Here is a 23,406-nt window from a genome sequence, read left to right on the forward strand (position 1 = left end):
TTGTGATTAAGAGATTCATATTGAGATGTACAGAGATTCCAAGTTGGTTAAGTTTTGTCGAGAGTTTAGACTGTCGGATAGATTTGTATAAATGCCTTGTACGACATAGCCTTGGGTATTCATGTATGGAGAAAAGTATTTTTTTTGTATTGATAATTACAGTTTTTCCGCAATAATAGATCGAGATCGTTACAAATAATGGTATCAGAGCATTACCAGCCTGAGATGGTGGGAGTGTGCACAAGCCTATGAGGGTCGCTAGTGGACACACGTTGGTGATGCCAAAAGTGGGTTATATTATAATGGTGTCAGTTAAGACACAATGAAATGTATAAGGGCCAAAAGTTAAGGGCCGAGAATGAAGAAATTCCCTGAGGATTGCCAACGGTGACACTGGTGCCCAAGAAGAGTGCTTGTAGAGTCTCACATCGCCTGGGTATGGAATATGTTATGATATTTATTTATGAACAGATTGAATTTAAACAAAATTTTTATAGTAACTTGAGTAAGTTATGGTTCAAGTATGATTTGTTTTTAATTTGGGTTGCTCAATTTGGAGATAGGTGGTAATTTATGGGCTTTAATTTCGAGGACGAAATTCTAATAAGGAGGGAAGATTGTAGCACCCCAGATTTTTAAAGTCTTATTTTAGAGATATTAAATTGATGCTATGATTATATTAATATTCATATTAGGTAATGGCATTTACTTTGAGGTTGAGATATTTATTGATGATATTAGGTAATAATATTTATTCTTGAGGAACTTATTAGATCTTATGAATATTATTGGAATGAATATTGATTTGAGGTTATTATATCATGATGATGATTTTATATTGATTATTTTATTGGGAGATTTAAGAGATATGATAATTGATGATTGATTGGTATAATTTGGAGTATGATTGTAATAATTGGTGAAATAATAGGATAGTAAATGAAAGGTAGAAATAGTATAGGGTTGGTGGAATAGTATAGGGTTGGTGAAATAGTATAGGGTTGGTGGAATAGTATAGGGTTGGTGAAATAGTAAAGGGTTGGTGGAATAGTGTAGGGTTGGTGGAATAGTATAGGGTTGGTGAAATAGTATTTGATTTTCTCCTATAAATAGAGCTCTTCTCCTTCAGAATTTTCACAACTCATCTCCTCTCCCATCTCTTGCATATATTCTTCCTTCTTCCGCTTTTTACTCGGTCTTTCTTCTTTCTAAGAGTGTTTACTCAGAACATAGAGAGAAAGGGCGAGACCAAGCGCTACAAGAAAGAAAGAACACAAGAGAAACCGAGAGTGAGATGGGAAATTTAAGACAGAGAGCTGAAGAGGAAGAAAGAGAGTTTAGGCGAGAGAGAGAGAGAGAGAGAGAGAGAAAGTCAGTGAAGGGATTGTTATGGGTATGGACCAACTGCAGCAGAACGGGTTTCAAGTAATTACCTTTGATGATCCATTCATGTAATCCACTGTAAGTATTCTTACTTACTGAGTATGATATTGATATCCAATAATACGAATTTTTGTGGTTTTATAACTTGTCTAACATTTTGCTATATATGATTCAACAATGATTTATATTATCGGAAATCAATTGACTCACTACTTCACAGTTTTTGTAGTGTTTGCAGGAATGGAAAATCAAGGTAATTATGCAGTTGTGATTAAGAGATTCATATTGAGATGTACAGAGATTCCAAGTTGGTTAAGTTTTGTCGAGAGTTTAGACTGTCGGATAGATTTGTATAAATGCCTTGTACGACATAGCCTTGGGTATTCATGTATGGAGAAAAGTATTTTTTTTGTATTGATAATTACAGTTTTTCCGCAATAATAGATCGAGATCGTTACACCCCAAATGGCCAAACTTTTTTTTTAAAAAAAATTTTAAATGTATTTAAATATAATTTTATAATATTTTTAAATTTTTAAAAAATTATTATTTTTTAATTAATTATATGGACACGTGCCAATTTGTTATTGGCTCTAACGAAACGTTTCATCAAATTTTGAATAGAATTTAGACGGATGTACCATATTCGTAAACCACAAGTGTTTCTGTGATAAAAATTAAACCCAAAAGGACAAAAAATAAAGTTGTTAAGCCGCATAGAAATAAGGTATTTAACCTTTTTAATTATTATTTTAAAATTGAATAATTAAAATTTTATCGTTTCATCATTTTTATTAATTCAACATTTTTAGGAAAAATACTACAGGAATAAATAAACAACAATTGGAACTTCTAGAAAACGTGATTTTGTTGGAAATTGACTTTAGTGCACCGCCAATCAGCGCGCAGGGAAGCTTCCTAGCATTTGCCTGAGAGGACATTTTGGTCGTTTACAATAAATTACATTTACTCTTGGCCAGGCAATTATTCTAATCTTACCAACCAATCCCTTGCGTTTTTTCCAATCAAAGAGAAACGCGCTTACAATAGACTTTCTCTCGGATTTATTCAATCGCTCGAATTCGCTTTCATTTCGATCCAGAAGAAGAAAAGGTTTGAGAAATGTCGAAGGGAGACGAACCGGTCGTCGGAGTTCCTTTCTACGTCGTACAGAATCCGTACCAAGCCGGGGCGGTCCCGCCGAACGCGGTCTTCGGCGATCCCAAGGGGATTCCGCTTCAGCAGACGATTTACCGCGACAGTCCCGCCCCTTTCAACTGCGTTTACTGCGGTAACACTGGAACTACCACCGTCAGGTAAGAAAAACAAATTCATACTCTGTTCTCGCTCTCTAGGGTTCTGTTTTCCTTCTTATTACTTTCTTTTGGTATTGAATTGTAGTTTGTTCTAGATTCATATATAACGTTTGCGTATTTTGTGAATAAGAAAGATTATAAATGGTATAGCTTGAGCAAGCAATATAGGTACTTGAATTTTTTTTAAGCGTCGAAGCCTCGTTAAATTGTTGATGCGTGTTGATCGCTTCTTTAAATGTGATGAGATTAAAATTAAATTTTTGATACTTGAAATTCAATCTTATTGAATTTTTTCTATGTGTGATGAACATGGAAAATGAGTTATGTGGCAACGATTTCATGTTCGAAACCAAATTAGGATGGATTAGCATGAGTGTGAGAAATCCTTTGTCAGAACCTTTAAAGGGACCTTCTGCTCAAGACGGTGTCACCAATGGGAAAGGAATCATCTGATAAATTAGAATCTCTAGAATGCTTATGAGGATCCTGCGAGTGTTCAAATAATTTAAAAGTGGTGATGATGACCAGCTTGTCAAAATCGGGGTACATTGGTTCAATTTTATTTTATTGACGGGTGTCCACGCTTTAGTGGTTTAGAGAAATCATTGGAATACTTTCAACCGTATTTGTTATTGGAATTATCGTTATAGTATTATATTAGGAAAGATGAAAGCATATGTTAGAAGTTGTAGTTACCTTGCCTAGCGTAGAGGGTTTTATTGTGCTAAATTGGATTGAGGTGCTGTACTATAAATAGTACCTGATTCAAAGTCAGAATGTCACAAGTTTAAGAGTCCGTTTGAGATTGTGGTTTGAATAAGTGCGATTTTAAAATTTGCGTTTTTAAAAATTGTGTTTTTAAGGGTCCATTTGAGATTGTGTTTTTAAAATCACTACTTTTTAAAATTGCAAAAATGTTTGGTAAAACATGTTAAAAAGTTTTTTTTTAAATCAAATATTTATTATGTGAAATCGTGATTTTGGTTGAATTTCCTGTTTTTTCAAATAAGCACACTCCTAGCCTGCTTATAGAAAACGCAGATTTTTTTTCCTATTTTAAATTATGTGCTTTTTAAATCGCAATGTCAAATGCACCCTAAGATGATTTTTAGTTGTTTAAAAAAAAGATAAAACCTCTAATAGGTTTTGCATTAGTAGAGAAGGTTGATAGATTGGCAGTCTCTTGAATTTGAAAATCACATGCAAATGAGTTTATCATTATTATTTGAATGCTCGATTTTGTCATGGTAAATCTACTTTTCTTTTCATCTGAAGGTTTAAATTTGGTGACCTAAAACTGTAAATGACATCATTATCTGAAATTCTCAATGACCATATTTTTCGAAATTTTAGGAGAAAAAAATGAGTTAACTCTTTGATTTCTAAAAAGGCAGAGAAATGAAAATATACTTGGTGTTCTCGAATTCTTTGTGGTTAGAATGGTAACTATGATTGGTTACTTTTTCATGTTGTTTTGAGAGACCACCAAGAATACAATTTGATATTATTTTTTCAAAATATTGAAAACTTGAAACAGTATGATGCAAGACAATCAGGCAGGGTTGACCAGTGTCGACAGAGTCTGCACATGAAATGTTGTTATTATCCTGAAATTCCTGTTTCTTCATTGTCACATCTCATTTGGAGCTTCTTGTGAACACAAGAATTTTTTTTGATGACAAGGATCTTATTATAATAATATTTTTTTGAATGCACTATTCCGTATCTACAAAATGCCGTAGATGTCCCTTGTTTATCACCAGGTGTTATTCACCGCACAATTTCAATTGGCATTGCCAAGATGGCTTTTGGGAACACCAATGCTGCCTTTGATGGTTTTTACTTGCTGCTTCACATTCGTTGCACGTATACCTGCTCGAAGCTGTAGCATGTTTGGAGAAGCTCCAACCAATAATAGGAAAGTGAAAGAGCTTTTGTAACATCTTAGTCTCACATTGAAAACATGATTAGCCCACATAGAGTTGGTGGATTATAAAAGAACTCATGGGTGCTATGCCTCTTATTGATTTCTTATTAGGTGAGATTGAGTTTTATAAGTGATTTTAAGGAGCTCTAATTACAACTTGACTAATATTTTTGAAGTGATATTACAGATATGACAAATGCTTGTAATGTTATGTGAGACTATAGCACTAAGGATGTCTGAGATTTTTTTTTGAGGGAGAGGTTGTAACACCCTAATTCTTTTGGAGTGATTGCGTAGATATGATTAGTGTTTTTTCTGGGTCATTACAGCTTTTGTATCTATTTCATTGGATAAGTCTAATCTATCTTTCCTTAGATTGCAATGACAAGGCAAGAGTAAAGAACAGTCAATCAACCAAATTTGAAAATGAATGTTATTGGGTTTGTAATCTTTTCATTATATTTTCAGCTTGATTACAGTGGCATACTTTTTTTCTTACCTACTAATTGTGATATTTCACATTAAATCCAGATCAAAGCCAAGTTTGGCCGCGGTTGTTGGTTGCATGATGCCAATGATGCTTGGAATTTGCTTTCTTTGTCCATCAATGGACTGCCTCTGGCATAAATATCACTACTGCCCCAGCTGCAAGGAAAAGGTATAAGTATACATTTCTGTCAGTTTTTCCTTCTGTTCTTATCATTGAATGTCCTTATGTACAATAATTTTGATTAGTAATTAACATTTTTACTTCTATTTTAAATGGTTCTTCATGTAGGTTGCGGATTTTGAGAAATCAGATCCCTGTGCAGTGATGGATCCTCCTCACTGGACACAGGAAAGCTTTGCACTGCCTGCGTGAGATGATGTCTTCTCCATTATTCAGATCGAGACTGCCGTGTTTCTTCATTTGTATGTGCTTTCTTGTCTGCTTGCTGGCGACTTTTTTCTCTTTACATGAAGTCATAAAGTAAGATTCTTGGTACATATTTTTCTAAAATGCTGCAATATGAACACTTGTATCATACAGCTAGTTGTATTTTGTGAATTGATGTTTTTGCCTAATGTCAATATACAGTATTGCTTAGACTTGCATCTTAGATATTTTCGTCAGCAATGTGAAGCTTGTTTGTCACAAATAATTCTGTATTGCACCTTTACACCTAGCGGCAATTGTAAATAACAGCAATGCTGTAATGATTGGGCTCCATTGGCCCACGATTTCTTGGTTTGTGGGCCAGCGGCTAAGATGTAAACAAGCCAATCAACTATAGGTGTTGCTAGTATCAAAAGGCCCATCGACGTCTAGGCTTTGAAATTTAATAGCACTGTTGAATGAGGATCCTGATCCAGAAACAACCGGAAAACAAGAGAAAAGGTAGAATGATTGAACATATAGAGGGAGGCCTCGTAGGAGATGAAAGAACAGTCGCCATATAGGGTAAATGACAAGGAGGATAATCTTTGAAAGAATGACCCATCACCCATCTATTAAACTCGGGAAAACATGCATAGTACCCTGGGTTAGCCGTTTTCAGAAAAAGCTATCTATGTTTCAAATTGCAGCAATAAAAGTTTTGGATTTCAGTGGTTTTTTAATTGAGTAATGCTAGATGTTCTCCTTGTGTCTCTAAAATTGATGTTACTTTTAAAATTACTATTAAATTTGTAATAGATCAATATTGAATTTTGATTCAATGGTAATTTTAAAAGCCACATAAATTTTGGAGTGAACACAAGGAGAACATTTAGCATTACTCTTTCTAATTGTATCATTCTATTACATTTTTTGTCAATTTCTTTTTTCTTTTTTTCTTTTTTTCTTTTTTTAACGAAAATCATATAAAATCTTAATTATACTCTCCTTAAGAATTGTAAATAAAAAATAAAAAAACTTTAGTGGTGGAGGATGGTTGGATCATTTTTAACGGAAATCATACAAAATCTTAATTATACCCCTTAAGAATTGTAAAAAAAAAAAAAAAAACTTTAGTGGTGGAGGATGGTTGGATCACTCTACCGAATCCACTCAAGGGGTAACTCTACTCGACCATCTCTGCTCACCCCCAATATTTTGTTTTGTATTTTTGTATTTTTTTTAATATTTTAATCCTTAAGGGGTATAATTGGGATTTCATCTCATTTCTGTTAAGAGATTACTCCGAAAAAAAAATTAAAAAAAAAAAAGAAACAGTACGGCTGATCGAAGAATGATTTAATCGCAAAAGTTTTATTATGGTTAGAAGCCCGCAATTTTTTTTTTTTTAAATTACAACCTGAATTGAAATAAGGATTTTTACAAAAACTCTGAAGAGTTGATATATACAAGTATACAACCATCAAATAGTATCATTTAAAAATTAGATTTGTAGATTAAACACTGGATTTAAAAAAAAAAAAAAAGAAAAAAAAGGATCGAACGTACACTTCGCCGGGGCCCGAAACTAATAAACTTGGGTCTTGGGATAGTTTGAGAATGAGGTTGTTAATTACTGAAAACGCGCGGCTTGGGCTCATTCTCTAATGACGGTTGGGGATGCTCGATCTTTAATGTCAACGAAGATGAGTATCACAATTGACGCAATACTGCAATTAGGGAAGCCATTCATGCAGCCGCAGGTTCCATTAAATCATTAACATCCAACATATATAATAATCTACACGTACCCGTCATGATTAAAAAAATTCTCCGTTTTGTTGCCGTTTAATTAGCATGCAGTGAAAAAAGTAGAATTTCCATTGCTGTTTATTATATGGTATCGAAATGATAACAAATTTGTTAATGCACGGCATGAAACGACACATGTTTACACTAGTCAGTTGCCGTGCCCGTGCCGGCCAACTCTTGTTTGCTATTGGCGAACGTGCGTGCAGATGTGTTTTTCCCGGACTCGCTTGTGGACTTCAAGAGCGCAGCGACACAACCAAAAGGTATACCCCCAAAGTAATTTTACCAAAAGCATTTTTCTTATTTCTTCATTTCCAAATGAATAATATTGTAATATCGGCATTCACAAACTCCCTATTAAACTACACTACTGTAACGAAGCATTCAAGTTTTTGGGAATATATAGTACTATATATTATTCTTCCATGAAAATTATGGTGCCTTTACATTACATAATTATGATCATGATGGTAGATGATGACATTGAATTACAAATTTACAATATAGCGGTGTTGCGTGCTCCACTGAGGGGAAGAAAAAAACTGGTAATTCAAAAGCCAAACGCGGAGAACAGTTTCACCAATATCCTATATATATATGACTCCTTATATATAGAAAGACATTGTATGACACGTTTGAAGTGCTAGGAAGACATACAATACCTTCACTCTTAATAAAGGTGTACTAGGTACTGACACCATCAAGATCTTGAATTTGAATAGTCTAAGCAGCACTTACCGATTGGTCGATTCTGTAGCTAGCATTCACTAGAAAGTAAAGAAAATTTCAACTAAAATTTTATTCATAAAATTGAATCTTAATTTTTTTTTTTGAAGATCTATGGGCTAATTTGTATGCTTCATAAATCCTAATTATTGTATAACCATAAAAGGGTTCTAATTTGACAAGGATAGTCCTAAATTACCTAAACTATTCTTTGGCAGTTGGGCAGCTTGTACAATGATAGGACAGTGACAAGGGAGGGTTAATTTTGGTGGGGTACGTTCTTGTTGATAACCATGACATATATATAGGAAGAACTTAATGAGTATTAAAAAAGAAAAGAAAAAAAAAGAGTTACCTTATAAGTTGTGTGTACGTGTCTCATTGGCAGGAAGCTTATCCAGGTAGTAGTACTGTAGGCACCACGAAGAAGATAAGGTCCTGCATGAGAGATAAGAGCTCGTCTCGTTAGCCAAGGAGACTGCCTGTATACCACAAAAGGATCCTAACCTTAACCTACCTACCTACTGCACCCACTGTTTTTTTTTTTTTTTTTTTTTTGGGGGTGTTTTTGATAAGATTACAGGCACAAGGCATAATCCTCGTGAAGCTGCAGGCAAGTCATCCTTGGCTACAAAACAAGGCTCTTTATCCTCATGTAAGACCTCTCTTCCTATAAAGAAATAAATCATGCATCTCTCTCGATCGCTCCAATTAATGGGATGCCAAACACAATGCTCTTGGACTCTATTTATAGATAGCCAATGAGCATTGTGCATTAGATTCAGAGTACAAGCAAGCACTAGCAGCACCCCATCATCAATCTGCATGACCCATTAATCTATGCATGCGCTAGCTTGTCGTCGAATATATTCCGGGATTTGCAGGGGCCCAATGTTTTGCCGCCCATATACAATGATAGCTATAGATCGTCAAGATAGAAATTCCGATCTCCCAAAAATGCTTATTATCTATATATGGACTTGAACCCTTCTCTCACATCTGACATGTCACTCTGCTATTGCTCGGCGCTTTATTACCCTTTAGCCATTTCCAAAGGGTCCTCGGAAAATGGGGGTACATGTCCTTTTGTTCTCGGACCTTTCTGCAAACTTTTTCTTCGTGGTTCCACTTCTCTTTCAAATCAGGGGATTACAAATGGGTTTTGACCTTGCTTACTGTTAAGAGTACATCATATTTCTATCCTTTTATCATATATTCTATTTCTAACACACTTTTTCAACCAAAATTCACCAAAATCTTCAAATTAAGTAGTATATAGTCTGATTGTCAAGTTGGGTTTAAGGGGTGTTGACAAAAGCGCCAATGGCATTGGATTGAGGCACCTCTTGTTATTCCAATTCAACATCAACACGAAGCCACATGTCCACCCACTACAAAGCTATTAGTCAGCGTCTTTACCACCAAGCAAGTATGATTCTTGGATGAGGATTTGTGGCAGCCCTTTTGACTCATGTTAATCTGACAGCTATATATATATATATGTAAAGGAATTCTTGAATTTTTTACAGGATTTCAATTTTCAACCCATAAAGCACTGATATGTCAAACATCACAACGTACGAATTCGAAACTTCTTCTTTAAGGAAGAATAAGAAGAGAAAATTCCCAATATCTGTACGTGTTCATCTTTTTTCAAGCTTCCATGGAATAAGAGGTTAAAATACAAATACATTGAATGGAAAGGTGGACGTGTGAATTAAGCATATATCTTCTCCTCCGCTGCAGTCCTATCTTCTTCTATAATGTGTGATAGGCTATCAACTACATGGTACGAAAGAATACGGTTCTACCTAGATGCCCTTCCTTAAAATGGATCTCCTAAAGTACTTGGGTAATTCACACACACACACACTGCCTCTTTAATTTTGTACGTGTACGTTGTCATTTTATTTGAAATTACTAATTTAGTCCAACATCTGTTTTTATGATTGAAGAGTTCTAAAAAAATTAAAAATGTGTGGCTTGTTGGACTTATTTTAATTTTCAATAAATTTTTTCAATTTTATCTAATCAAATCAATTAAATTGATACGTATGTCATTAATTTTTTTAAGAATCACGTGCATTGAAAAAAAAAAAAAAAAAATCTAAACTTGATTCTTTTCTCATATATATATATATATATATATATATATATACCACGTTGGTCGTGGCATCTGTTGCCTATTAAGGATATATTATTTTATTATGTCTATTAGTATATATACTTCTTCTCTTATTTATTTATTTATTTAATTTTCTTTTTTGACATGATCGTACAGGAGAGGTGAGAAAGATTCGAACTAGTGACCTCCGCTTCATAAAGCGTGATCCCAACAGATTGAACTATCTCTGGGGACAATATTCAGAATTTGCAATTTGCAATATAATTCGAACAGTATTTTATTTTTGGGATAAAATTGATGTGTTTGAAAATAATAGCTAGACACATTCTGCCGCATCGACATTATTTGAAAATAAAATAAAATAAAAAACACGTGAGATCATTCCCGCCTGCCACCGGCAAGAGAGGTCCCACTCTGATCAGGGAGTACGTGGCGGAGAACCCAACTGAGAATTGAGATCATCATCGCCTGCCACCGGCAGGGGAGATCCCTATATGCAACTAGTATAGCGAAAGCCTTTATTTTATCTAAAAATTAAAGAAATGCAAAATTGTTAGTATTACACAGAAGAAACGAAACATGATGATAATTTTCGTCTCACAAAAACCACAACTCGTCCAATTAAGAATCGAGAAATAAGATAAGAAACTAAATAATCCTCTGTTTGGCTGCCAGGAAAATGCAGGAAACAGAATGAATCAAATTTTGAATATTAGATAACAATTATTTAGAAAGGGAAGGTAGAAAAACGTGCAAAACTGGGCAAAACAAAGCAATTGGATTTCTTCCCGACACCAATTCCAAAAACACACACACACACACACACAGGAACTAGAATTTTCCCTCCCTTTTTCTTCTTCCTCCAAATTTATTGGCAGCCAAACACTTTTGGATTTGCAAGTGTAAAGCGGAGAGGGAACAAACCTCAATTTGAATGAAGACGACAACTACAAGAGGACTACAGAAGACTCTGCTTAGAGAGAATAGGAACGCATCGAAAGCGTCCAATGCAGCCATTCTGGCTTAAAACATACCGCTCTGAGCCTCTGCTTTCCAACTAGCTAGCCGAAAACAACGGCGTCAAAGAAAAACAAAGCCCTTGGGTTTTAGCTAATCAAAGTCTCTCTCTCACTTTCTTTTAGATCACCATCAACGTGGGAGAACAACAACACGAAGAGAGAGAGAGAGGAGCAAACAGATATCTCCCCTAGGATGGGATCCCCGCCGTGTGGGGGAAATCCCACCTCCTTGGGTGGTTGCCACTTCCCTGTGTGAAGAACCCCACCACCCACCGGTGGTGGGTTCTCTCCCACAGGTGGGAATAAAGATTTTATCCAAACTGAATTTAAGGAATTTTTTCCATTTCAATTTAGAAGCGGTCTTTTCGTTATTGTTCTTTATTTGGTTGTTGTTTTTTTTTAAAGGATAAATTTTACTTTGGCTTCCTAATGTTTCACTCGATTTTATAAACTCATTTTGAACTTTTAAATTTCTCATTTTAGACCACTGAACTTTCAATTACTCTCAATGTGGACTCCTCCGTCAGATTTTAAACGTTATATAACGTTTATACCCATAACTTTTGTATAAGATTTCAACTTCCAAAACATCTTTTTATTTAAAAAAAAATAAAAATTAAGGACATTTTGGTCTTTTTTATATTTTTAACGGTTAAAATTAACGGAAGGGTTATAATTGAAAGTAATTAAAAGTTTATGGGTCTAAAATGAGAGATTTGAAAATTTAAGAGAGATTTATAAAATCGGATAAAAATTTAGGAGGCCAAAGTAAAGTTTTTTTTTTTTTATTATTTTTTTTAACTAATGCTACGTCCTACGTGGTATGGAAACATTTTGACGGGACACAATAGCTATGTTTGCCAAGAGAAGAGTCCGGCACTGTAGCTGGAACGGCACTGTTCCAGCTACATTGCCATCTGACATGAACAGTGCTAAAATTTGACTTTGTAATTTTTTTTTTTTTAAACCAAAATATTACAATTGCTGCACGCTGCACATTAAAATTTTTTTTATTTTTTTTTAAAGCAAAATATTAAAAAAAAAAGGGAGGAGAACGATGGGGTGGTTCCAGCCACCCCTTGGCCAAAATGGGGTGGCCAGACCACCCCATTTTTGGCCGGAGCCACCCCCTGGCCGATCTGGGGGTGGTCGAACCAACCCCATGGCCAAGGGGGTGGCCGGACCACCCCCAAGGGGCTGGGGTGGTTTCGGCCACCCCACACCGGCCATATGGGGTGGCCGAAACTACCCCAGCCCCTTAGGGGTGGTCCGGCCACCCCCAAATGCACCCGTTCCCTTTTTGTTTTTTTTGGCCAAGGGGTGGTGGGAACCACCCCATCGTTCTTCTCCTTTTTTTTTTTCTTTTTTTTTTAGTATTTTGTTTTTTTTAAAAAAAAAAAAAATTAAAAAGTCAATTTTTAGCACTGTTTATGTCAGATGGCACTGTAGCTGAAACAGTGCCGTTCCAGCTACAGTGCCAGACTCTTCTCTTAGCAAACATAGCTAATGCCCTCCCTACGATTGATCTAGAAATAGAAGACTTTAGATATCATGTGTAATATAAATGGAAATGATTATTTAATTCAATATTTTATTAAAAAAAAAAATTATTATGCTAGTAGTTGTCCACGGCCCTGGCACATGGAGGTAAGGTCTGCATTCTTCTGATTCTTTCACGTGAAAACGTGTTAGTCTGACCAAGATAAAATGCTTCGTTTGAAAAATTGGAGGACAGCTTCTACCCATACAGCAGATAAGCTTCTGTATTTTCTCATGTGCCGCACGTTATGCACGTGCAATTTTTACTAAATTTTTGACGTAAAGGATTGCTCATCAAGCTTCTAGAAAACCTCTCTCGCGACGGTAATTTCTGTAGTCAATTGTGTGACTAGTGTAATTCTCCTCTACCACACGTACGTTCCGCCGGTTCTTAAAATTACAATTACTACCAAAAAAAAAACAAAAAATTCTCAGTGTAAAATAAATTAACACCGATAATCAAATTTTCCACATCATATGACTGTAAATATCACACGTTTGAACAAAAAAAAAAAAAAAATTATATTTCAAAAATAATAATAATAATAAAAACTAGGAGGAATGGAAAAGGTGATGGTGACTGGACCATCCTCACCGGATGGCTATAACTAGGAGCGGAACTAATTTTTTTTGTTTAGGGGTCCAAACATATATATATATATATATATATATATATATAAGAGCCTATACTATGTAGTCAGTGCATAAGAGGAGTGTTTTGCAGCCTCAACGAATGTGTTTACACAGCAGCAAGTTCATTTTAGCAAAATAAAATCAAAACAACAAATTTAAAACCAAAACCAAACCGGTACAGCAAACCCAAACCATCGGCCGGTTGGCATCCGTGCGCCGTGGGTCACCAAACCCACGATGGGACAGGCCACGATCCACGTTGGGTATGGCCAGACCCACGCCAGACCCAGCGTGGGTCGTGGCCAGTCCCAGCGTGGGTTGTGGCCAATCCCACCGTGGGTTTGGCCTAACTCCGCAGGGTCTCAATCAGACCCACGGTGGGTCTGGCCAGACCCAACAGCTAGGTCTCACCAGACCCGGCCATGGGTCACCATCTCGGGCACTATTTTTTGCGAAACCTAGCCTCAAAATCTAATTTTAATGCTTTAAAACTCGTTTCTAATGTCTTAAAACTCATTTCTAATATCTCAAAACTAAAACTAAAAATCTAGAGGGAAGGTTAACCCATTAAAAAAATTGAAATCATGAAAAATAATTAAGTTGGCCGTGGGTCTGGAGCGTTCCAGCAAAGACCCACGGGGTCTCTTTCCTTCTACCTCTTCAGTTCAACTTTTTCTTGATTTTGAGTTCAAAATCCAGTGCATTAAGTTGTAGATTATTTGTGTGCATTTTTTGTGCTTTAGGTGATGTGTCTTTGTGCTATTAGTTGCTGCAAAAGACCCATTTTGAAGATGGACGTCATAGGAGGTTTATTATATATATATGAATTGTTAGTTTTAGAAGCCCAAGAAGTAAATTGAAATCATGAAAAATAATTAGATACAAGACCAAAATTTTTGGAAGCAAAAAGAAAATAGCTTGTTTGTAGCCCCTCCTTCCTTTTTTTTTATGTATTGCTTAGAACCAAAATCACAAAAAATCACAAAAAATCTATTTGTGAAAAACTTGACATGAGTATATAAGTACAATGAGTATCTTAATTAAAAGAGTAATGCTAGGTTGCTAGCCATACTCTCATTTTACTTTCATTCTATTAATTTCAAACTAAATAAAGACCCTCTCTTGGTTGGCGCCACTCCCAACCATCATACCGAGTGGGCAGGTCCACCTAATCTGGTAACCACAACAGTTGTATTTTATTTGGAGGAAATTGCAACCACCCTTGAGCCACCACTCTCAATGGCTCATCAATGACAGTTGCAATTACTCTTATAGCACTAACAACATATACCTAATATCTCAAGACAATAAGGAAAATCTTATATATATATAAAATACACCCACAACAGATGCCCAATAAGTTCCATTGGGTAGCATCGTGGTTAACCGATGCTTTCTATAATAATAATAAAAAAAATGAACATTCTCAATTGTCTCTCCCCTCATGTCTTCTTATTCTGAATCACTTTTATCTACCTCATCTTTTTTTGCTCTCGACTCTTCTTCCCTATTATGGAATTTCCATACTCTCACTTTCTCTTTCTCTCTCTAAATATTTGCACCCTTTTGGTATACCCAATGGAGCACCGGATCAAGGGTTAAGCCTTGGACAATGCCGGTTGCTGACAAGATGAAGAACTGTGGGAGAGTTTGCGTCTCAAAGAGAGAGAGAGGGGGGGAGGCATGATTGTGGCATTTTAAATTGTGATTTTATCAACTGTATTTTTAAAAATTAGATTACATATTTTTACTATTGTTATTTTAAAATTGTACTTTTTTAAAATTATAAACAATAATGGACCAATAAACCTGATTTATCTCCGAGTGTACGACATTGTGTTTTTTTTTTTTTTTTTTTTTTTTTGTTATGACATTGCGTTGTTACTTTAAATAATAAAAGAGTGAGAATAAAATTGAAGTAGCATTTACCTAATTTTAAACCTAAAGTTAAATTTACGATGACTCAGAAGATTTACGTAAACACTTTTTCCCCCCTAAATCCCAAAGAGAACATATTTAAATACTAGTTCAGTTATATTATTTAATTATGAATTATAACACTTATCACACAAAGATTAAATATGTATTGCAGGATGCTGGGTAGCTAAAAACAGGGGAGGAGAAGACGTCATGGATGACGACGAGAGACCTAGAGAGCCGCAAATCTCCGGGCCTCTCATTATAACCGAAAAAGGTTGATCGAGCTCATCTCTCAATGCCCTCCACGTGATTTACATTTTCTGATGGGTCCCTCCTCTTATGATTACCCTCCTCTCAAAATCATAATCACAATCACTATCTTTGAAATCTCTTCGCTGCTGAAGTATCTTTTGTCACCCATTTTTCTTTCATCCAATAATTGTCATGCTCTGTTTCCGTATAGTTTATAGATACTGATTGCTTCCTTCCGTATATTGTTTACCCCCGCAGGCCGTAGGCCGGTGCCCATGTGAAAACACTTCGTCACAGGCAGATTTGGGTCTTCTCCAAAAATCACTTAGCCTGCCTTAAGGATATGAAATGAAATGAATTATGATGATGGTGAGAAAATGCTAAAATGAGAAAAATGAAAGAGAGAGAGAGGAGGGGAGTGCAAAGAACATGCTGATGCACGTCGAGTCCGTCACCATTCACATTTCACCGGGTTTAATGATAAGAGAATTTAGATTAAATATAAAATACATCGAAATGATGGCTTTTTTTACAGTACAGTGTCTAGATAGACGAAGATGCGCTGAGCTATCATGCCAGGTCAGCGAAAAGGTCAAAAAGATATTTTCCGAAATGGGCTCCATCTTTCCCAATATATCATTCCCCCAAAAGCTGAAAATTGTCCCTCTAGCTTAGCTTAGCTTAGCTTAGCTTAGTTGTTGTTTGTAGCTTAGCTTAGCTTGAAGCAACCTTCAAGGGTCTCCAAAATTAGGGTTTTGTTGGTCTACGAAATGGGGAGTCCTGGATCGAGAACCGGAGATGGCGTGGTGGCGTGCGATTTCTGTAGTGAGCAGAGTGCGGTGCTGTATTGTAAGGCGGACTCGGCGAAGCTGTGCCTGTTCTGCGACCAGCACGTGCACTCGGCAAACCTTCTGTCCAGGAAGCACGTGCGCTCGCAGATCTGTGACAACTGCGGGTCGGAGCCGGTGTCGGTCCGGTGCGCCACGGACAACCTGGTGCTGTGCCACGAGTGCGACTGGGACGCCCACGGCAGCTGCTCCGTGTCCGCCTCACACAATCGCAGCACGATCGAAGGGTTCTCTGGGTGCCCCTCGGTGCTCGAGCTCGCTTCCCTCTTGGGCGTCGATCTCGAGGACAAGAAAGTTAATCCGAATCCATCTATGCCGTTGATTCAGAGCTGGACGAGTGGTGGGGGTGTGATGAACGACCCGTCGTCGTGGGGGTACGATAAGCCGAGCGCGGGGGTTGTGTGTCTGCAGGACCTGATTGTGCCGAGCGAGACGGTGGCGAAGAGACAGGGCGGTCGGAGCGGTGGGAAAAGGGGGCAGGTGATGTGTAGGCAGCTGGTGGAGCTTTTAAGGATGAACGGTGGTGGGTGGGAGGGCCTGGGTTTGGGGAGTAGTGGCGGTGATGGTGATGGTGATGGTGATGGTGGGATTGATGGGTTTGTGGGTGCCAGCCCTGCCGTTGTTCAGCAGCAACAACAACAACAACAACAACAGCAGCAGCAGCAACCACCACAGCAAGAAGCGCCGCTCCCGGCTTTGCTTATGATGAATTTGAAGGAGAGCGATCGCATTGTGGATAGGGATGCGTTGTGGGATAGTAATCCTGGTAGTCAGAGCACCCAGGTATTAGATGTATATGTATTAGATGCTGATTTTGTTTGAATTGACTGCTTTCTCTTCCTCCTCCTCCTGTGAAAATACTAGTTTTAGGCACAAACATCACTATGGTGTGGCAGCTAACTATATATGTAAGAAAGTTCCTTCTTTTAAATCAAGGAAATTTCTTCTTTTAAAGTTTATGAGGCTTTCATTGCGAACCAATTAGTCTCTCACATTAATATTGCTAATTAATTTGTTACTTTTTAAATTCAAATACTTTGGCAGGGTATTCAGATTCTTAGTAGAACTTTTTATTTGCTTCTTCTCAGTTACTTGTTAGTTAACTTTTATAGGTTGATAACACTCGGTCGGAGGGTGCCGTCCCCTCTACTGAAAATTTCTATAATCTCTATATAGATATATTACACTGACTTGATGATGGTTCCCTTGTAGATATGGGATTTTAATCTTGGACGGGCGAGGGGTCATGAAGAAACGGGTACACTGGAAGTTGCCTATGGTGCAAATGATACAGGATTTATGATAAAAAATTTTGGTGAATTTTTGAAAGAAACAACTTTGAATAATACAAAAATGTTGGGAGATATGTTCCAGATGAATTGCCCTATTGCAAATGATGATATGGCGTTCAATGTAAGTACATCTGAGTTCTTTAATATTTTAATTGTGTTTTCTTTAATCGATCTCTTTTCCTGCACACTGCATTGTGACTGGAACTCGATATTGTCCCCGGCCATATATGAAATCTTTCTTGTCTCTTAAGTGCTTGTTTGCTCAATCTTTCTTGACAACCTTTTAGCATTCAATAGCTGCGGTTGGAAGATGCTAAATTCTTAGGAAATGCTGGTTTCTTGTGATTTGTAATGTGGATGAAAATAAAAGGGGGCTTATGGCTGCCCATTCCAGAAATTTCTTCTAAATGTTACTTAATTTTCGTCTCATAAGGAAAACCATGAGTTATAGTAAATTATAACCTAATGACATAGAGGGCTTCTTATAATTTGTGGATGGCTTTCAATTTGTGTCACGTCTAGATAGACCCAGATCTGGATTGCAGAAGAGTTTTGTTAAGAATTTAAATGTGCAATGATATCCACCCATCCTTTGTGTTCTTCCTCTTCAGAGTTTTAGGTTAAGAGAAGCGCATGGGCTATTTGTAAGAGAGTCCTTTTCTTATTCTGCTGGCAGTTATTAATATAATTATGCCCCTCAAATTAAAAAAAAAAAAATAGAGAAAGTGGCGGGAATAGCTGCCACGAAATACGGTCATGGGTGGGGTCGACCTATCCACTGTGGGCGACAGCACCCACCCAGCCAGTGATAACACCCAACCATGGTTGGGTCCGTCCCAGGCATGAGCTGGCCTAGTTGCAGTCACCATGTGCCATGGTTGGGTTCTATCAACCAGCCATGCACGGTTGTGGCTTGGATGAGCCAAGCGATGGCTAGCTAGCATATGGCCACCTTATTTATTTATTTATTTGTTTTTTTGATTCCGAGGTGTTGTATACTTATATTTTCACTTAATCTCTGTTATATATTTGGCGGAAACCATTATCGGAGAAATCGAAGTACAAATGCTGAAAGCACAGGTCTAAAATTCATTAGATTGAAAACTTAGCTAGGTCTCAAATGTTAAAAAACACTAAAATAGGGGTCATTATATCTTCTCTCTATTGTTTATAATAGAATGAGTAATTGGAAACAAAAGGGTATCTTTTAGGTAGTCTATGTAGATGGTTTATTGCAGACATGTTCAGATAATTAGCAAACCTGAAGGTTTTTGAGAAGAACACGACCTGGTAGATTGTTTGGTAAGGCTTAAGTAAACCGAATTGGGACTATCTCTGCTGATATAGACAGCATCGTTTACTTCTTTCTTTGTGCAATGTTTCACGCCATCCTGGTACACAAGGGCCCCTTCAATAGTATTGATGAATGTGATTTGGATACACAGAATATCTCGAATAATCCAACAACCAGCCTGGGGCCAGCAACATCTGAGAGCAACAACCTACCAAGAGGTTCAGCAAGAGGTTCTAAAGATTTCAAGCTTGTGGAACAATCTTTTCTTATTGGAGGTGACTGTGTGGGAACAGCAGCACCCACCAAGGCAGAGATGGAGCTGCTGGCACAGAACAGAGGCAATGCGATGCAACGGTATAAGGAGAAAAAGAAAACCCGAAGGTACATTTTCGACTGGGTATTTTCTTTCCAATCTTTGACTTCCATTTTCTAACCATTTTTCTAAACGTTTGAGCTATATCATTGATAGATATGAGAAGCACATACGGTACGAGTCAAGGAAAGCAAGAGCTGATACTAGGAAGCGAGTCAAGGGTCGGTTTGTGAAAGCTAGTGAAGCTCCTGATGGTTAATTGCCTCTGCTGAGATGATCTTCTCCTTCGCTCACTGTGTACATATATTTCATATTCTTCCCACAGTAAATGTATAATTTTGCAGTCTTTTTTTGTTTTTAATTAACGATTATTAGTTATCTGCTCTCTCTCTCTCTCTCTCTCTCTCTCTCTCACACACATGTGCTTCTGCAACTTGGGCCTAAAACGTGGGACAATCATCGTTTGTTTCCGGTATGGGTGATAGGCGGTAGCCGTGGATTATTGGCATAGAATGGATGAGCACAAAACCAACACCAACATCACAGACAAGAGTCCTGGGTGATGTTGTGGTTCTCATAAATTATTGCATAAGGTCTAAAAAGGCTGCGGAATATGGCATGCGTAGGTTTCATTGTCTTAGTAGTTAGTATGGTGGTTTAGAGGCATTAACCAACTTAGATTTTGTCATACAGACTACAAGATATCACTACAAAAAAAAAAACAGGTTTTTGTTGACCAATAGTTTTTGAAGTGCCAAGCATAAACATTTTTTGATGTGTCAATATTGATGTGTGTCAAAGGTTAATAAGGTGGGTGTCAAAAATTTCAATTTTTTGACGTGCTAATTTTGACAAGTCAAAAATTATTGACTTGTCATAAATTGGCATGTGAATTTTTTTTTTTTTTTTGACGTGATAGTTTCACCACGTCAATAACTTATTGATGTGTCAAAAAGTGGTACGTTAAAAAAAAAAAATTGACATGTCAATAATTTTTTTGATCACTAAAGTTTTTTTAAAAAATTTAAAAAATAATAATAATTAAAAAAAAATCATAATTAAAATAAAAAATAAAAAAATTCAGGAAGTTTTTTGTCAATTACATTTACTTCATGTTTAATTTATCATCAAAAATTCAGTTGCAACTTAAAATCCATATGAATCCCTACAAATGTTGAACACCCATATATATCTAACTATTGAATGAAAATTCTCAAAATCTCATCATGAATTCACTACACAAGTACTCCGTTCTCTAAAAAAATTTCTAAAATACTTCAAATCTCCAAATAATGTTGTAGAATAAATCTTAAATTGGGTTAGCAAATTTAACCAAAAAAAAAAAAAAAAAAACTTCTATATAAGAGACTAAAAGATTTAGAATAACTAAAATTCAAGCATTTATACCTTAAAATCCCCAAATCTTCACACCACTTCCCTTTTCTCTCCATTTCTCTTTCTTCTTCACCTTTTCTCCTCTTCTCTCGCATGTTCTTTCTCTTCTTTTCTTTTCTTTTGTTGAAGCTACAAACAAGGGAGGTGGGCGTGAGAAGAAGAAGAAAAAAAAAAAAAAAAAAAATATATATATATATATATATATATATAAGTGAGAACCGAAAGACAAGTAGAAAGAAGGAATTTGGGAGAAGAAATTAGTTGAAAGGAGAAGGAGAAAGGGAAGAAAATAAGGAAGCGATCTCATATAGAAGAGGAAAAGAAAAGAAAAAAGACAAAACAAACCCCAACAAACTTATTTGAAAAGGAAGGTTGCGGGCGCATGCGGGAGGAGAAAGAAAAAGAGGAGGGAAAAGGAAAAAAGAAAAAAGATAAAGTGGTCCAGTTGAGCTCACGCATTCTCGATGAGGTTTATTGACGTGTCTACAGTTGCCACATCAATAAATTATTGACGTGTCACATGTGGCATGTCAAGAAGTCAAGAAAGTCATCATATAATGAAAACATTGCATAATTTTTATTATTAATTAATAACCATATATATTTTGTTACCTAATATTAATTATTTCCAAATAAATTAAAGAATACAAATTAAGCGCGCACGCACACACACACATATATATAATAAACAGTGCATAATTTTTATTATTAATTAATAACTATATATATTTTGTTACCTACTATTAATTAATAACCATAAATTAAAGAATATAAAGCACATATATATAATAACCATTTTTTTTTTTTTTTAAGAAAAGATCTTTATATTCCTTAGAATCAAATAACAAATGAAAAAGAATTCTCCATCAAAATTATATCACAGATACAATCGGGAATTTCCTACAACCAATTCTTATCTATGATATCTTTGGTTGCTTCCTTAGCCAACCTATGTGCCGCCCCATTGGTTATACGACTCACATATTCTATTTTCCAATCGGTGAGACAACGAAGGGCTGTATGAATATCCATACAGTGAATATGCTTTCACTATATAATAACCATATATAGTGAAAGCATGGCATAATTTTTATTATTAATTAATAGCTATATATATTTTGTTACCTAATACTAATTAATAACCATATACCAATTGTACATATATATATGTTATACATATACCAATTAAATTTTGCTATCTAATATTTTTTTAAAACAAATAATTAATATTATTAATTAATTAATTATTGACGTGTTAAAATGCTACATCAATAATTATTGACGTGTTAAAATGTGACACGTCAAGAAAATATATTAAAAATAATAAGAAAAAAAAATTATATGATCACTTATTTTAAAAAAAATACTATATACTTAAAACTAAGATAATACATATATGTATTAATATTCCTACAATATTGAAAACGTGATATGTATTAATACTATATCACTTTAATTAATAACCATATATATTTTGTTACCTACTATTAATTAATAGCCATAAATTAAAGAATATAAAGCACATATATATAATAACCATATATAGTGAAAGCATTGCATAATTTTTATTATTAATTAATAGCCATATATATTTTGTTACCTAATATTAATTAATAACCATATATAGTGAAAGCATTGCATATAAGAGACAAGAGCATTAACTAGTTTTATAAAATTTTAATGGGTTTGAATATATCTCTTAAAATATGACTGACATATACCAATTATACATATACCAAGTAAATTTTGTTACTTAATATAGGTACCAATTAATTTTTTTATCTAATTTTGTTAACCAATTAATTAAATTTTGTTACTTAATATAGGTACAAATAATTAATATTATTAATTAATTAATTTTTGACGTGTGAAATAATGATATGTCAATAATTATTGACGTGTCAAAATGGCACGTCAATAATTATTGACATGCGGAAATGCACCACGTCAATAAAGTTTTTATTGATGTATCACTGTAGTCACGTCAATAATTATTGATGTGACAAAAAGTGTGTTACTATTTGACACGTCAAAAAACACCATATTTTTTGTAGTGTATATGCTTGCTTGCTGTTTTGATCTAATCCTCCAAATGAACGAGACAAATCTTTTGTTTATTTGGCACATTTTGTAAACATTTTTTAAGGTTATGTAGTATAATTATATACATGCGAACCACAATATGAGACTGCTTTCAAGGATGAAGTTTTCTTTCAATGAGAAAAATGTGAATTTAGTCTATTAAATTGATATTAGTCTTTAAAGTTTTTTTTTTTTTTTTTTTGTTATATATGCATGCATTTTTAAAGAATGCATATAAAACTCACATGCTTTGTTAATCCTTAAAGCTTAAATTGTGTGGCGTGGTTACGTTTTTTTAATAAGAATAAAAAAATGTTTGTTTTTATATATTTTTTTTAAGAAATGTATTGGTTTTCAGAAGAGTTTTGTAGCTTGCTCTAAAAAGTTGCATATTTGAAAATTTGTTTGGTTAACGAGTTTTAGAACAGTGTTTAGCGATCGAGAAGTGAACGATATTTAAAAAGTTTACCAAACTAGCCTTATATAGTTTAAGGACAAACATTAATTTAATAGAATAGATTAAAAGAATTTGCAATAACTAAGTAGATCAAATGATGAATGGGTCCTACGATATGGATATACGGTTGGAACTAGAATGGGTCTCCCTTAGAAATCATAAAGAAAATGCGAGTCCAAAGAAAGCTCTTTCATCCTCTGTTTTTAAATAAAAAATA

General features: G+C 35.4%; 2 protein-coding genes across 2 annotated transcripts; both read left to right on the forward strand.

Annotated features, from left to right (window-relative positions):
• The first annotated feature begins 2,389 nt into the window (after positions 1–2,389).
• Positions 2,390–5,713, forward strand: GILP (GSH-induced LITAF domain protein). Its single transcript, XM_059591292.2, has 3 exons — positions 2,390–2,699; positions 5,158–5,284; positions 5,405–5,713. The coding sequence occupies exons 1-3, from the start codon at positions 2,506–2,508 to the stop codon at positions 5,486–5,488; spliced, it is 405 nt and encodes a 134-aa protein (XP_059447275.2). The 5' UTR covers positions 2,390–2,505; the 3' UTR covers positions 5,489–5,713.
• Positions 5,714–16,164: 10,451 nt separating this feature from the next.
• LOC132178979 (zinc finger protein CONSTANS-LIKE 15-like) lies at positions 16,165–19,639 on the forward strand. The gene is made up of 4 exons (XM_059591579.2): positions 16,165–17,139; positions 17,569–17,769; positions 19,094–19,323; positions 19,412–19,639. Exons 1-4 carry the CDS (start codon positions 16,279–16,281, stop codon positions 19,512–19,514), a joined length of 1,395 nt encoding a protein of 464 aa, XP_059447562.2. The 5' UTR covers positions 16,165–16,278; the 3' UTR covers positions 19,515–19,639.
• Positions 19,640–23,406: the final 3,767 nt, after the last annotated feature.

Source organism: Corylus avellana, chromosome 4 (assembly GCF_965113065.1).
Source record: "Corylus avellana chromosome 4, dhCorAvel1.hap1.2, whole genome shotgun sequence".
Taxonomy (NCBI): Eukaryota; Viridiplantae; Streptophyta; class Magnoliopsida; order Fagales; family Betulaceae; genus Corylus; species Corylus avellana.